Source organism: Equus caballus, chromosome 1 (assembly GCF_041296265.1).
Source record: "Equus caballus isolate H_3958 breed thoroughbred chromosome 1, TB-T2T, whole genome shotgun sequence".
Classification (NCBI taxonomy): domain Eukaryota; kingdom Metazoa; phylum Chordata; class Mammalia; order Perissodactyla; family Equidae; genus Equus; species Equus caballus.
In genome coordinates, this window is record NC_091684.1 from 108876520 (window position 1) to 108892942 (window position 16423).

At 45.4% G+C, this 16423-nt stretch overlaps 1 protein-coding gene across 23 annotated transcripts in view; it reads right to left on the minus strand.

Moving 5' to 3' along the window:
• The window catches only part of AKAP13 (A-kinase anchoring protein 13), a 322766-nt gene that overhangs the window by 15272 nt on the left and 291071 nt on the right, over window positions 1-16423 (minus strand). For 18 of the 23 annotated variants that reach the window (XM_070267036.1, XM_023650639.2, XM_070267059.1 and 15 more), the window contains 11 exons: window positions 14815-14950; window positions 13053-13165; window positions 12291-12443; window positions 11440-11690; window positions 8808-8933; window positions 8575-8692; window positions 7633-7881; window positions 4349-4425; window positions 3408-3589; window positions 3211-3293; window positions 698-892 (listed from right to left, as the gene is read on the minus strand). In XM_070267036.1, the coding sequence (XP_070123137.1) occupies window positions 698-892; window positions 3211-3293; window positions 3408-3589; window positions 4349-4425; window positions 7633-7881; window positions 8575-8692; window positions 8808-8933; window positions 11440-11690; window positions 12291-12443; window positions 13053-13165; window positions 14815-14950 (1683 nt within the window). The remainder of the gene's footprint in view (window positions 1-697; window positions 893-3210; window positions 3294-3407; window positions 3590-4348; window positions 4426-7632; window positions 7882-8574; window positions 8693-8807; window positions 8934-11439; window positions 11691-12290; window positions 12444-13052; window positions 13166-14814; window positions 14951-16423) is intronic. The other 5 variants (XM_070267042.1, XM_070267054.1, XM_070267063.1 and 2 more) reach the window with 2 other exon arrangements.

Consider the following 16423-nt stretch of genomic DNA (forward strand, 5'->3'; position numbering starts at 1 on the left):
GGGGAAAAAATCAAGCATTTATCCTTTTATTCAGCTTTTCCTATGTTACCAAAAGGAGACAACTAGCTATTTTGTGCCTCCTGAGGAAAGAGCACAACATTACAAGAACAGCACTACGAGCTTGCCAAAGGTCAAGTCTGAGTAATTAAGCCTCTGAATCCAGCTGTGCATCTGAAGGAACCAGAGGACAGAAGAACAGAACCACTGCACGAATGGAATCCGAACTATGAGAAACTCCACAGGTCAAAAAGCTCAGATTCTTCAAAGCTAAACTGTATAGAAAAGAAAGGGATGTGCAGGGGACTGTAAATTAAGAATCTTAAACGGCATATCAAAAAACACGAGCAAGATTAAACCACACTGTCTGCGAATAGGCACTTGGCCATAAAACCATCAACATAAGCGACGACTGTGCAAGTCACAGTACCTGCTCCTGTGGGTGGGAGGGACGGAGGGAGGGAGCTCTGACGGGACAGGACATGCGGAGGGGCTTTGGGGGTGTCTGGTCACATTTTATTTCTTGACCTGGCTAGTGCTTACAAGGATGCCCACTTGATAATTTATTGAAGTGAAATATTTGTTTTGGGTTGTTATCTGTATTTGTGCTTTATTTTACAATAAAAGAGTAAAACCTGGTAGATAACATCGGCGTGTAAACCACTCTGGGAAGAGGAGAAGAGGATGCAATTTGAATTACCCTCATTTATGGCGCTTTTCATTAAGGGGCCTCCTTTGAGAGCCTCTTCTGTGTTGGAGCGGAAGAGGGTTCTAGAGCTGTGAGTTGGGGAGCAATCGTCTGGCAAGGGAGTGCTGCACTCAGTCATGTCCCGGAAAATCATCTCCTTCTCCTCCAGCAGGAGCAGGATCTGCTGGTCCCTCTGCTGAAGTTGCTCTGCAAGGTGCACGGAGAAAGGGTCAGGGGATTTGACTGGCGGTAGTACGCTGAGATGAATAGGACACCATCGCCACCTTGTGGTAGCTCGTGGGACAACACAGAACAAAGCGTTTTTGTTCCCCGCCTTTCTTTTCCATCATGAAGGCAGCATCAAGTTTTTGCTCTGTCATTTCTACCTGGAAAACTATCTGGATCTTTCTAGGCAAACATGGGACTTTCTGACGTAACAAGCTGCTCTTTGTCTCCACTCCTCTGCATCCTGTCTGTTTCTCGTCCCCTCTTCCTGGCCTTTGCCCGTCGCTCTGCATCTGCTCTTTCCACAGTGACCCTTCATTACTGAATCCTGTGAGGTCTTATTCCATCCTTTCCAGCGTGGATGATTCCTCCCCCCTTTTTAAAGTGCTTCTTCTCTCGCTTTGAGGACATCATTGGTTCTCTTCCTACCATTCTTTCTCAAGGCACTTTACAGACCTGCCATCTGCAATGGAATATGTGGGTTCCCCCCTCGGCTCCATCCTTGGCTGCCTTCCATATCTGCACACTTTCCTCCTGGGGAGCTCGTTCACTCCCACGGCTTCAATTCCTTCCTATGTGCTGACAACTCACAAAAAGCATCCCAAATCCTACTTACTTTTTGGGGGGCCAGACCACTGAGTCCCACTGTCAAGACGCTACCTCCACTTAGATGTCCTGCTCTCAAGCATGTTGGAAACCTCTTTTCTCCATTCTTGCCAAGCCACCTCTTCCCTTCAGCTTATGCTCTCTTCCTCCATCAACATCATCTTCGTCCTCCAGTGCACCCACCTGGAGACCTGGGAGAGAGCCCTCTCCTCACTTGCCCCACCACCCACATGGCTTCCGCATTTCTTCCTCACAACCATCCCCTCTCCAGCCCAGAACCCTATCCTACAGTCTCCCAGGTGGTCTTTCCGCTCCCAGTGGCTTCCCCACTTCTCAAGCAATTCTTCCAATTGGCTTCAATACTGATTTTAAAAGTTTAAGTTTAAATTCTGCTAAAAGAATTACATCATTCCCTGTTACTTTTTAAGACCTGGTGTCGTCCCAGCTTAGTCTCCCATCTCCTAATCCTGACCCCCCAGACAGACGACACCTGCCATTCCTTGGCAGACGCCTCAAGTCCGTTTCCACCTTCCATAAACTACTCTTCTTATCTGGTGAAGTAACTTTTTTCAGATGTGGCCCATGTGTCAGCTTCTGTGAGACTCGCCACAGGTGGGGCTGGAAGTTCCCCACGCTCCAAACGTGCCTACGGTCTGGTCAGCTACCCGGTGGCCCGTCATGTAGGTGTGTCTCCCGTGCTAGAGTGTGAGCTTCCCAACGGCAGGGACTCCGCTGGAGGAATCTCTGCATCTTGAGTGCCCAGCCACACGCCTGGCCAGCGCTTCCTACAGGTTAAAAGAAGGACGTTTTCACCCCTGCCGTCCTGACCACGGGCCGATCAATCTGACCTAACTCTGGTCCCTGTTGACATCTGTCCATCTTTGCTTTTTCCTCACTGAAATAGAATGTTGCCACTCTGTCTAGCTTGAAGGGCCAACTAAACTCCTTGGGTGCTTACATTTATTGGACTCTGGGCCTTATTTTGACCCAAGGCACAGTCTTTGCCCAGAACATTCAGTAAGCACCAGCAAAGAGAGAAGAGCACAGCCTCTGCCTTTCCATGGATGGGGAGCAGCGCTGACTCTGCTGCGGGCTGTGCATGTGACCCTGGGCTGCTGCCGTGTGGGCCTCAGCACTCTCTCCTGCACAGTGGGCACTTGTGTACGTGTCCTGCAGGGATGTCGACAAGACCACACGCAACAGTAGGGACTCAATAAATCATGGCCAAGCGTCATCAACAAGCACACTTCTCCCCACACCACCTCATAACTCATTTGTGAACGTGCAGCAGAGGCAGGGTGACTAAGAAAAACAGATTCACTGGAAAACGCTTTTCCGCAAGTACCTTTCTCTCCTTGTTTTAACCTTAGATGGACCATGAATTTTGGCAAATTCTTCAGTGACAGAGTTCAAAGAACGTCACCAGGGTCCCAGAACACTGACTGAGACAAGAGAATCAACATTGCCTTGACCCAGTAATGGACACACGCTTACAGCTGTTTTTCACCTGCGCCCGTGTTGGCTCAGGTCTGGTTTCCCTTGTGTTAGAAGCTATTCACCTCCGTGTTCTCGGGAGCCTGCCAGGACAGCTCCGGCCTGGGAGCAGCAGCAACTCTGGGAACCACTAGCTGTGTTCTGTGACTGCGGACACGCCACCAACGAGAGGGGCCTCAGACCACATCCAACAGCTTTACCTTTTAACTCCCGGGCTTTGGTGTCCAACAATTTCTTTTCTTCCTCGTTCTCACTGGGAATTCCTTCATCTTCATCTCTGTTGCTAATACAACCAAAACAAAACAAGAAATTCCTCAGATGTCAATTACTCTGGTCACTGCCCAGTCTGTCATGGAATCCCAGGCCTCTGGAGGCTGGAGGGCGGGGTTGAACTCACAGGGTGTTGATTGTGTCCTGGATGATGTGAATCCAGCTGTTCCGCTCCTCTTTGGAGCTGGCATGGACTTCCACCATCTCTGGATCTTTCATCCCCATACTGATCAGGAACAAACCTTTCTCCTCATGTGCTACTTCTCTGACAATTAGCTTCTTTAAAGAGATCACTGTTGACTTCTGGTCCTGGAAAAAGGGGAGAGGACAGATATAAGAAATGTACACAACATTCTAACTCTTAAGGACAACTGCGATCTAAGATAAGACTAGATGCCTTTTTTTCTTCTTCTTCTCCCTAACACCCCCCCCCCCCCCCCGCCCCCAGTACATAGTTGTATATTCTAGCTGTAGGTCCGTCTAGTTATGCTATGTGGGACTTCACCTCAGCATGGCCTGACGAGTGGTGCCCTGTCAATGCCAGGATCCAAACTGGCGAAACCCTGGGCTGCCAAAGTGGAGTGCGGGAACTTAACCACTCGGCCACGGGGCAGCCCCTAGATGCCTTTTAAAAGTATGGTTTAACGAACAATGACAGATTTAAGATAATGAGAAATATCTCATTTTATCAAACAGAAAAAGATTTCCAAAAAGGAAATGCTAATTTATAGCTATGAACGTCATGTTTTCTACATGACGAATCCTTCTAGGTTCTTCATAGAATCTGGATGGCAATCTAATAAATTAGTACAATTTACGGGGCATAATGGAGAGAGAGCCAAGCAAGATACTTTAGATCAAATGTTCAAGACTCTCAAAAGGACTGTGAGGGAACAGAAAAATAATTTGGAGCGAGGGTATGTAAGAAATTACTCAGAGGAATTTGCCCTGAGTCAATTAATTTTGAGGGGGTGAGAGAGCAATAATACAGTGTTTACACTCAGTCTGTACCCTGGCTGTTTTGAATACTATTAATCACAAACAGAAGAGACTAGCAATTCAGCTTACCAATGACGCAAAGATGTATTTCTGGTCTTTTTCTTGAAGGAAAACTAAAATGTCAGTAAGCAGCACTGCCTGCACCTCTGTAAGGGGGAAGGGAAGAGAAAACAATCAGCACTTGACAGCTGAGCCCTCCCTGAGTGCTCTTATTGGAGGGTAATTCAGCATCAGCAACACACCCCCACAGGGCAAATCAGACAGAGACCGCCCTCCTCCAAGGCGACAGCTTTACATTTCTGCAGGATCCTGATCTGGTCAGTAGATTTGTAGAGGCATTTTAAAATGGGATTTATCCCCAAAGCCTTGTCTGGGAAAAGTTTAAGTACTCAGTTCTAGAAAGATATATGCCGTAAGGCAAGATTTTAAGAATAAAATACTTTAAGAATCAAGTTGGAAAACAGGACTTTGACAGATGCCAAATAGCAACTATTCCACAAATTCTCAGGTTGTAATATTTCTCAACTTCTGATTACAGTAATGGGAAAGGCGTGGGTTGGCAGACAGGAAAGCTGCCAAAAGGTGATGTATAAAAATATCTGAGTCTAATGAAAGGTAGATTTCTTCCACCCTCCCCAGAGAACGAGAAAGGCTAGACCCAGCCCTGTGATTTCACGGGTCCACGTGAATACAATGGCTCTTCTCTCAGCTCCCCCAGCCCAGTCAACCTCAATCTCAATCTCTCTGTACCCCCGGAGACAGCCTTCTCTTCTTCTCAACAAAAACAAAACAAAACCCAAAAGAACATCTCTAGTGGGATCTAGGAATCAAAAGAACGCCACAGACACTTACTCTAATTTAGGAGCACTAAGTGACATTTTCTGTTACTCCTTCAAGGACAGAGCGTGCTGTCTCTGGAGATGAGCCATCTATCGAGATCTAACAGGCAGGGCCCTTTGTACCTTCTTGACTCTGGAAAGGGGAGCCTGCAACTTCTCGTCAGAGAATGGAACTATCTTATGCAGCCCCCTCCCAGGTGGGCCAGCCCCTTCTGGCCTTTTCTACCACTTCTGCCACAATAGGAATCCCCTGTCTGTGTAAGTCATTGTAAAGCTAGGAAGAAAAGAGGCAAGGACGTCTGATTCCGAGGGAGGTCTCGTTTTCCAGCCCAGACCACAGTAATTTTTCCATGCACTACCATTAGTTTTCACAGGTTTTTTTAAGTTTATTTTTAAATAATTCAGGTGTCTGCCAAAAAAAAAAAGTTCTAAAACACAAATTTCCACTTCATTGGATCCTGAAGTTTGCATGCTCAGTGTCAGTGGATCAGAAAAAAACAGTCGTGTCCCCTCACTGGGTGCCCGGCACAGCACTGGCTGTTCTTGGCCCGAGCTCCTGGGGTGGAAATGACTCAATGCCAGCTGCTGTCTCCACTGGAGGCACTTGAGGCCAGAAAACCCATCGCCCTGCCATTGGATTGACCGCCACTTTATTCCCACAGCTGGAATCTGTTAGTTTTTATTGGGGAATGAATAAATAATCAGTTGTGTAAAGGACAGAATCAAGTGCGAGCTCCAGCAGCAGCAGCTCTAGGAAGCCAGGTCCTTACAGGACAGGGCGGGGCTCCTGAACGGCCGCCTGCCTTCAAGACAGTCTCGGCGCGGCAGTGTGGCGAGTCTGCCACTGGGGTCTTGGAGCAGCACAGAGCACTGGGGCTGGGTGGAGGGAGGCTCGGGGCCCACCTAGTTCAAGTTCATCATGGAGCACCGAGACCCACACCTGGCCGGCGGCAGGGTGGGATGTTTCTTTTCTCTGAAGTCATCCTGTCGTTCCTTTCACACCCTCTACCAGAACTGAGCCCGACGGGCTCTTTCCCAGTCATTGCAACAGCGCTGCTCCTGCTTCTCTGTCAGTCTCCCCTCACTCGTGCTGCACTCGAAACCACCCAGTCAGGTACGAAGAACCATCTGATTTATCTTTTTCCTGCTTCAAATCCTCCATTTCGAAGCCCTTCTTGGTCCATCCCCATCAACAGGATCAACTGTCTTGGAGCATGCGCCCTGTACAACCTGGCCCACGGCCACGTCTCCAGGCGTATTCCCCAGCCCTCCCTGGCACTCACTCTCTGCCCGACTTCCGGATGAGCCAGACCCTTCTACCTCCATGCTCCACGTTTACTCCTCCCCTTCTGCCGACACCCTCCTCTCCACCCTCCGAGACTTAACTGAGGGCCACTCCTGCCCCTTCCCCTGTCCTGAGTCCACACCTCTATTCTGGCACCACCACACCGCAGAGCAACGGCCTCGTTACAGTCTCTTGGTTCGGATCCCGACTTCTCAGTAGGGTACCCTGCCTCAGTCCCCTTTGAAGCCATCTGCTTGCCTGGGACTTCTTTACTGTCTGGTCTAAGCACGGTGGGACGCCAGCCCAGGACTCCCGGGTACCCTCTGACACAGGTCACCTACGGTGGTCCTTACGCCTCAGAGAAGAGAGCAGCAGCAAGCTCAGCCACCTTACTTTTATGCCAGTGGGGCGGACAGCACTGGGCTAGCCTGCTTCGTGTTCTCAGCTCACCGAGGCCAGGGAGCAGGGCGTGTGCTCAAGGCTACTGCGGAAGTCGGAGCTACCATATAGGCCCAGAGAGTACAGGTTTGATGAGAACAATTATTAAGAAAAGAAAAAAAAGATCAGATCTACAGATGAATTAACAAACTTTATAACTTTCCTAACTTGATGCAGCTGATCGCTTGAAAGGTAAAACTTAAGACCAAAGGGAAAATGAGTATCTTTTACGATCTCTTTTGCTTAGAGAAAGATGAAAGATATGAATATCATAAAGCTAAACAACACAGCTAGTTGATGTGAGTTAAATGTACATTTCTCTGAGGTCTCCGGAGCTGAAATTCCTCTAGCATCTCTTCAGAACAGGGATGTATTTTCAATCTTACAGACTCTGTGAACTGCCTATCTGATGGGGTTTCCCTCCTTCCGACTGTTTTGCCCTAGACCCCAAGCCCAAACGTGTTGCCCATCTCTCGTAGGGAGAATACGCTCTCCTTAACAGCTTGTGTTTCTGTATTAGTCTCGTCTTTTGCTTTGTTTTTAAAAATCTTTTCTTCCATTCTCCCTGCCTGCATCATTTCCGTGTCATCTTACTGTATTTTGTATGATTTTGTAAGCTCTCTCAGACCGGTCCTTTTTGATACAAGATTAAGAACGATTACATGACTGTTGCTCCTGTGTGATATTTGCGTATGGGCTCCCTAGGAAGACTCTGATGGTGAATTTCTAACAAGAACATCTGGATTTGCTGCTCTTCTCTGGCACACACTTAGAACAAAAGGGAGCCTCACCTTTCAACCTTCCTGTGGCGCTCTTCAGAAACACACCCCCATCCCGCACGAGCTTCTTCCGCTTCAAATCCTCCTTGGCAAACATCTGACCGCTCTTCATCCTCATGATCGACTTGCTGTCCGTCTTCGTATAAATCTCATTGAGACGTACTTTCTTCTCATAACTTGCCACTTTGCTGTCTACAGCTCCAATCACATCCTTCACCAGGCTCAAGGACTGAGCTAGATCTTCCTGCTCCACTTCATTGTCTTAGGAGGGAAGAATAATTCTGTTTTTAATGGGTCCTTCCAGACAAGGGTAGAAGGGGGAATCCTACCGTCTTGCTTCGTGTCATCATTTCCCTTTGTGGGCATGCGCTCAGAACAAAGCCAGTGTGTCAAAGGTCATGCATCCATCCCTCTCTTTGTCATAGGCTTAATTCTAAATAAAGTTCGATGTTTTCAATGACAGAGATAACATGTAATTAATTATACGCTATTCTAAAGTATAAGGAACCAAACACTTTCAGGGAGGGAGAAGAGCAACAAGTTTTTAATTTACGTCTTTGTTTTACCTAATCTTTAAGGTAACTTGCCTAGGAGCAGGATTAGCTGAGAGAGAAACTAGTAGGTACTGAGTAAATAGAAACAGCAGCAGTTCTCGCCCTTACGGAAGCACTGCTGGGAATTATGCCCCGTCTACGGATACGGGAGCAGCTGTGCAGGTCACTGCGCTCTTGACGAGACAGTAAGTGGCTCCTTCCCTTCCTGCTACCATCCACCCTATGTCTACCGACGTAACATTTCAAGTTTTCACTCAAGAAAACTTTTTTTGGGATACAACACAGGATCTCTTCCAGACCTGCCAGGCCTGAAAGCAGTCTTCTATGAGGTCTCTAGTGCTGTTGGACACACAGGAAACAGGCCGTTGGCACATAAGACCGAGTGAAAAGGGACACTCACCTTTGGTACACTGCAATATTCTTTGGAATAAAACTGGGTATTTGGTGATCCGCTGGGTTACAAGCAATATGCACTCTGGGATTCCAAGCCTTCTTACAACTGAACTGCTCATCTTCTTCTGCAAGGGAGTAAAAGGACTGTCAGGAATACCTGAGGAAAAAGGTTCTACCTAAGACAGAGAGGGACACAAAGCTCTGGACAATGATGGGGGCTTCCATGTTTCACGTCAATACCTTTACAAAGGCCTGGAAACGCTTATCCTTGGTATAGAGGTCCTTGAAGTAGTTTACAGACTGGTTGTGATGCCCACAGAACTTGCCGTACGTTTTCTTTAAGCGTTCTGCGTTCTCACCCGAAAACTGCAGAGCAGAGAGAACAGAGGCGATGCAAAGATCAGGGTGCTAAACTTGTTATTATCATTTTGTCCAAGGTTTCTAGTCCTTTAGTAAAACCCGAGAGTGCTTCCTCATGAACCCCAGGAAGGTCAGACGGTGCAGCAGCTTTGGAGAACAGTCGAGCAGGTCTTCAAAAAATTAACACAGGGTTACTGGACGACCCAGCAACGCCAGTCCTACACATAAAATCCTATGTCCACACAAAAACTTGCATACGAACGTTCATGGCAGCATTACTCATAAAAGCCCCAAAGCGGAAACAACCCAAATGTCCATCAAAGGATAAAGGGACCAATGAAATGCGGTGTGTGTATATGCAATATTATTCAGTCATAAAATGGAATCAACTATTGATACGTGCTGAAATATTGACAGACCTTAAAAGCATTATTCTAAGTGAAAAGAATCAATCAAAAAGGACTACATATTGTTTTACTCCATTTATATACAATGTCCAGAATAAGCAAATCCACAGAGACAGAAAGTAGATAAGTGGTTACCTGGGGCTGGGGCTGTTGCCGGGGAGGGGGCACGATAAAAATGTTCTAAAATTGACTGGTGATGGTTGCACAACTCCATGAATATGTTAAAAACCGCTGAACTGTATTCTTTAAATGGGTGGATTATATGGCATACAAATTATATTTCAATAAAGCTGTTTACCTTACTCACCCCAGGCCAGCAGTTCTAACAATTCTGCACGGCCCTTAAATCATGCCCCAGTGTGTGCAATCTCAGTGGTGCCCCTGCAGATCTGCTCCCTCCGGGGTAAACCGCTGAGTTTCCATATGTGGTTCATAGGATACCTGCTAAGCATCCATTTCCACTGTACTAAAGATCTCTGGAGGCAACACAAGTCAATCCTTACCAAAAAGCTTGAAAAAAGGTTCAGAGTAGCTTTTCCTTTTCCCCTTTACCAAAAGAGAAGCCGAGGCAGAGATGTTTTAAGTGACCTGCTCTTGCCATGGAGCCAGTGCCCGACAAGGGTGATTCCAGCACTGGCACACAGAAGCAGCAAACGGACCCCAAGGGGCTAAGCCACGAATCCTGCCATCTAAGATCTTACTAGAGGACGTGCAGAGACAAAAGGAGCTACAAACACTACCAGTCAAGGTTAGAGGAGGAGCCTGCACAGGTCTGAGGGCAGAGAGGAGGGGCAAGAAAGAGACGTGGGAGACGCCAGGGGAGGGGAGGTCTGGGGAGGGTGGGCCTCACTTGTGGAGCTGACCAAGCCCACGTGGAGGCCCTGCCCATCTGTTGCAGACACCTGTGTTAAAGCATTGGCATTTACTTCTTAACACACCTATTTTTATTCCTAGAACATGAGTTCCGTGAGGCAGGGGGCTAAGCCATCTTCACCTTTGTGGTTCCACCTGATATGTAGTAGATGTCCAGGAAATACTTGAAAGATGAATGAATGAATGGACTAATGAATTACTGAGGTGAGGCACACGGGCTCCGGAATACAAGGAAAGGACAAAATTTCTAAATTCTTAGGCAAATGTTCCAGCAATGAAGCCTCTGCTTCTATACTGAGGCAGAGATTTGCCAGGGAAAAGAGCCGGTCAGATGCGACGTTATGACCCCCTGCCTGTGAAAGTTCTAGCAACGTTTTTTTCAAAAACAGTATTTTAAAAAGAAACATTAAAAACAGTCTATGGGGGCTCGCCCCGGGGCCCGGTGGTTAAGTTCTCACGCCCTCCTTCGGTGGCCCAGGGTTTCACTGGTTCAGATCCTGGGCACAGACATAGCACTGCTTGTCAGGCCATGCTGAAGTGGCGTCCCACATAGCACAACCAGAAGGACCCACAACTAAACTATGCAACTATGTACTGGGGGTCTTTGGGGAGAAAAAGCAGCAAAAAAAAAAAAAAAGATTGGCGACAGTTGTTAGCTCAGGTGCCAATCTTAAAGAAAAAAGAAAAAAAGGTCTATGACAAACACATCTGAAAGTATCAAAGTAATTTTTAGCTAAATTGTTTCTGGAGTAGGATTGAAACCATAGCAAATCCTTGATGAAAATATCAGCAACAAGATAGATTTTATGAAATATTTTACAGATAGTTTCTCACTCAATTTTCTATGCTCGGGTGGTTTTTAGATAAATGAGTTCCTTGTGATTTGAGGCACAGGGGGAAGTAGAGACTTCCAACAAATGTTTTTTGATTTCTTAAACTATACTGTTTCTGAAGAAGGAAAACTGACTTCGATTGAGTATCTACCATATAACCCGGGTACTTTATATATATATATATTCCTTTTAACTTTTAAGAATAACATTAGGAGAGAGAATCTACTGTGCTCATTTACAGAAAAGGGTTGAGGCTCGGCGAGTGTAAATAACCTGCCTAAGCTCACATGGAAAATAAACAGCAGAGTGGAGGTGTGGGTGCACGGCGGCCGCGCCCCACAGCTTCACTTCTGTCTCCACTGTGTATGAGAAGCAGCTGAGCGCCTGCCCACTGCTCACCTGATTTACAAGCACATCCCCCATCCGCTTGATGAGAAAGTTCTTTTCGCTTTTATCCACCAGCGACTCCTTCTTCCGCTCCAGGATCCTCTGAAAGAACTGGCTATGGATGCTGATCAGCTCATCCAAACAGGGGAACAGCTTTTCCACCATCTGCTGCTCAAAGAGCAGGTCCGTCATCATCCCCCGGCTGTACACATCGCTCATGATCTTGAGCGTGCGGACGTGATGTAACTCTGTCTGCATCAACTCTGAAGGAGGGACAAAGCTTAACGGTCAGAATGCTCTTGTACAAGGATCCCCCTCAAAGACCACCTGCCGCTGCTGAGAGCCCAAGTTAGTCCTCAGGCTATTTGGAGCCCAATTTAAATTTAAAACTGGGTCAACAGCTATCTTTTCCCTACAGTGTTTTCACTTTATTCCTCTATTTTTCACATGACTACTACTATTTTGTAACAGGCATACTGGATTCCATCACTCTGAAATGGTGGTTTCCAAAGTGGTCTTCATTGGATTCAAAACCTTTCACAATTCACTGTGTTCCTATTTCCTAGAAAGGACTTGCATTTGGTCTAGTTTCCAGTGGAGCCGAGGAATTAAACAGTACTGTCACAGGATCTCTTTCTAGGACTATTGCATAAATAAGCACTCATTTAACATAAGATGTTCATACTTTTAAAGAGAGAGAAAAGGACAGAAATAAAATTATGTCTCTACACCTCAAAGTTTTTAATGAAATTCTTCGAGATGCTACATATTTGAAAATTGACTTCCCATAGCCCAATCAATCACCTGATTAAAATGCTGGACAATGCAAACCGAGTACTAGCAGAGCAACGGAAGAGTCTCACCATAAATCACTTCTTGCCGTTTGACCACATCCTTCTTCTGCTGTTTCAGGAACTTGCTGTCCACTATTCGGCTCCAGGACTCTGCTTCCAGCTGTTTGGATTCAATCTCAAAGTCTCCCATTAACTGGCCTTCATTCATGTCTGTACCTACTCCTCAAAATATCGAAACATCAGTATCAGAATCTGGGTCTGTGACCTCTCCAGAGCCTACGCTGGACTTGCCTTGGGGTGATACTTTTGTAAGGCACAGACACTCTGCATTACATAATACTGGAATATTCATAGAATGCATATTCCAGGACTGGAAAAGAATCATTTCTTGTTTGGGAGTGACACACTCTACATTCAGGACCTTGGTTAAGAGTGACAAACATCACATAAATCAAACATGATTAAGACATGATTCCTACGTGAGGTAGGAACTGGAAGGGACCTGGGAACTTTACTTGTTTAAGAGAGCAGGCTTATAACTGTGCCAAGAGAGCTGGAACAGACTGTGTACAAAAGTCGAGGGGAAGAAAAGCAGTTTGTACTCAAGTATGACCACATTAGAATCAGTAATACCCTTCAAAGGACAACCAGCTAACAACTGGATAAGTCTGATTACCAATTAATTATAAAGCATTTGAGGCTTTGCAGACAATTTAGAGAATCTTCACAGGAATAAGAAGAGGCAGGCATATTATTCCATTAACGTGTGTATTCTAGATAATGGCACAGTCTCTACAGATGCTTAAAATATCGGCTGTAAGTTCCTCTTACCCTCATCAGTAAGTGATTCTGTTGACTCATTGACCTTGCTGATTTTATTTAGTGAGTCTGTTGAATGAGACAAGAATTTCCAGGTGTTTGATATGTTCTCATCATGGCCAACTCTGGGGACAAAAAGGAGCACATCCTGTCAAATACATTCTGATAAGTCATGGTTTGCGTTCTTAAGTGAGTACCTGCAAAACTCCACAGTGGCAGCTGGTTGTAAGTGCCACAATGACTCAAGACAAATTACTCATGTCGGGCACCCAGCAACATGCAACAGCAACTAGGAATGGAGGCTGGAGACATTTAACATCAATGCAAACTCAAATTTTTTTTTTTTTTTCGAGAAAGATCAGCCCTGAGCTAACTACTGCCAATCTTCCTCTTTTGCTGAGGAAGACTGGCCCTGAGCTTACATCCATGCCCATCTTCCTCTATTTTATACGTGGGATGCCTACCACAAAATGGCCTTTTGCCAGGCAGTGCCGTGTCTGCACCCGGGATCCGAACCGTCAAACCCCGGGCCACCAAGAAGTGGAATGTGCTAACTTAACACCACCGGACCACCGGGCCAGCCCCAAAACTTAAATTTTTTAAGCCTTGAATTTTTCTTTTAATGATAGGCAGCAAGGAGAACTCTTCCCTCTGACGGTACACACACTGTGTAAGCAACTGCTCTGTTTGAAACTCACCGTCTTAACCACTACACTTTCCCCCCTTCCCTAAGTAACTATAGACTGAGCACTCATAATGAACTATGCTTTGAAATTTCTCCACCCCAATTCACCAGCCAGCACAGTAGGCTCCCAATCAATGTGTGGTGTGATACAAAAGCAAGCTAGAGCCATTTAAAACTTTGAATTTTATTTAAAGACCAACTTTTCAAAGTCATAATGCAAACAAATTTTGATAACATAACTTTGAAAAGGTCTTTGGATAATGACAACGCAAAGACAAAAAACAAAATAAAAACACTTGAAATCTTTTTTTTTTAAGCAGGAGGAAACATTAGCCAGGAGAGAGGTTAGGAAATACAGACAAGAGGAGATCTGCATCGTTTAGTTAAGCATTTTCCTCCGGCCTAGGTTAAGAGAGATACAAGAGATGTTCTGAGTCCCACATCTGAGATGACTTCTGTACTTGATGGGAAGGCAGGCATCTCACCCAAAGGAGCCACCAACATCACAATCAGCCCTGCGGTAACCACGTGGCAGCTGAGGCCTCAACAGGCAGGGGCCACGGCAACTTTCGTAGGGACCACAAAACAAACTCAGTGCAAATGAGTAAGTGGGAACCCAATAGTAACAACTGGTCCATTATTCACTCCCAAGAAACTGACTTAAGAGTCAAGAGGCAAAAATGGAAAACAGATTAAAAAAGTAACAAAAACCAAGTTCATCTGACCAATAAAAAAGTGTGACATCTGAAAACATAAGTGGTTGCAACCAAAAACTCAGAATTAAATCATCTTTTTTCCTATTCCCATTTCTTATTTTGGTCTAAATTTAAAAGCAGGGCGGATCAGGTACAAAAGTGTAGGACAACCTGGCTCGATTATGGTGTTTAGAGGGGATCCTTGTTACAAAATGGTGGTCATGACAGGGCATCAAAATGGAATCCTCATTCTCCTCATCTGTATTGCTCAGTTGTGCACCATCCCATTATTTGATACATTTTTTTCTAAAAGAAGAATCTTTTTGTCAAATGATATGATTATTATGCTCTTTTCACCCAGAAGTCAACTGCACCATCTTTGAAGCTCACTTACCCAGCAATGTTCTGTATGGAGACACTTTTGGAGAGCGAGACACTCTGCTGGGACCGTCTGTTAGTAAACATGGGGGCTGCGGTGGTTTCATCAGCCAGGAGGACTGCGGATCGAGGGCGCTCCTTGGGCTGCGAGGCTATAAGGGTAGAGAGAAGACCAAATGAAGCATCGTCCATCCATACCCCCCAGTACTGACACATCTGGCAAAGAGAAGCATATAATAGATTTTGCCCTGGGAGTGCAGATGGATATAGAAACTCCATGGAGGACGATTTGGCAGTATCTATTGAATTTGTACATTTCAATACACTTTGATCCAGTAATTCCATTTTAAGATGTTTATTTCTACTATCTACTTGTATATGTTTGAAATGATACACGTTCAAAGTTATTCAATGCAACATTGTTGGTAATAGCAAAAGACTGAAAATAAACGAGTATCTAAAGAATATCAATTAATAAATTATGGTACATCACACATTGGAATACTGTATAGTTTTAAAAAAATGAGGACACTCTCCATGAACCACCACAGATCTCTAAGATAATATATTAAGGGGGGAAAAAAATCAAGGTGCAACAGACTATCCTTCGTGTTGAAAAAAAGAAAAATCAATAACCCAAACTGGTATTTATTTTAATAAATAAATTTGAAGAAATATATAAAACTAAGAAGAGTGGCTACCTGTGGGGTGGGATGAAAATCAGGCAATGAGGATACAGAATCATGTGAAAATATTATATTCTAAAAGTTTAAACTAAAGCAAAAAATAAAATAAAATAAGGCTGAAAGAATTTTGAGGCTGAAAGGAACTTCAGCGATAACTGAGGCCGGCGTTCGTCGGGAGCACCTACCAAGAAACATCTGAGGAGCTTGTCTGACACGCAAATTCTCTGCCCTTCTTGTCCTCTGGGCTGGGACCTGGCAGTCTACACATTCTACAAGCTCCCCAAGTGATTCTTTGACACATTGTTTGAGAACACAGATTCTGACCAATTCCTTTAGTTCACGGAAGAGGAAAACGCAACACTTTCTTAGTGTCACACAGCTAGTTTGTTCGCATACTGCTTATTTCTCCTGAAGACGACCAAGGAGGAAACCAGAGCTCTAATTTTATGCTAAAGTGGTCACTGGCATCTAGGTAACAAATTATTTTTCCTTGGTAACTGAGCTCCTGCCCCAGACAATGAGCTGTCTATCCCCAGGAGTGTCAGGAGCTGAAGGAAATACGACTAGGGTGGCTGTTATGACTTCACTGCATTTCAGGATGTTTTTGACTTAATAAAAATTAATAAAACCATTAATTTCCAATCCAAATTCTATTTAGAAGAAGGTGATACAATAAACACCAGAAACATGCTGCACCGTAACACAAGCAGACCCTTCCTGCAGGAAGCACGAGGAGCATGAGACGTGCTCCCTGCCCAATGGAGAAGATGGGCAGCTGGCAGAAAAGGGAATATGCTTAAGTGTCGAGATCCTGGAGCATATCCTCCGTGTTTCAGAAGGGAAGTCGGTGGGCAGATAAACTCTGATGGAGGAGGAAACACTGGTTCTGAAGAATGGTACGGATGTGGATAGGTCGGAAGGAAAAGAGGACGTTCTGAT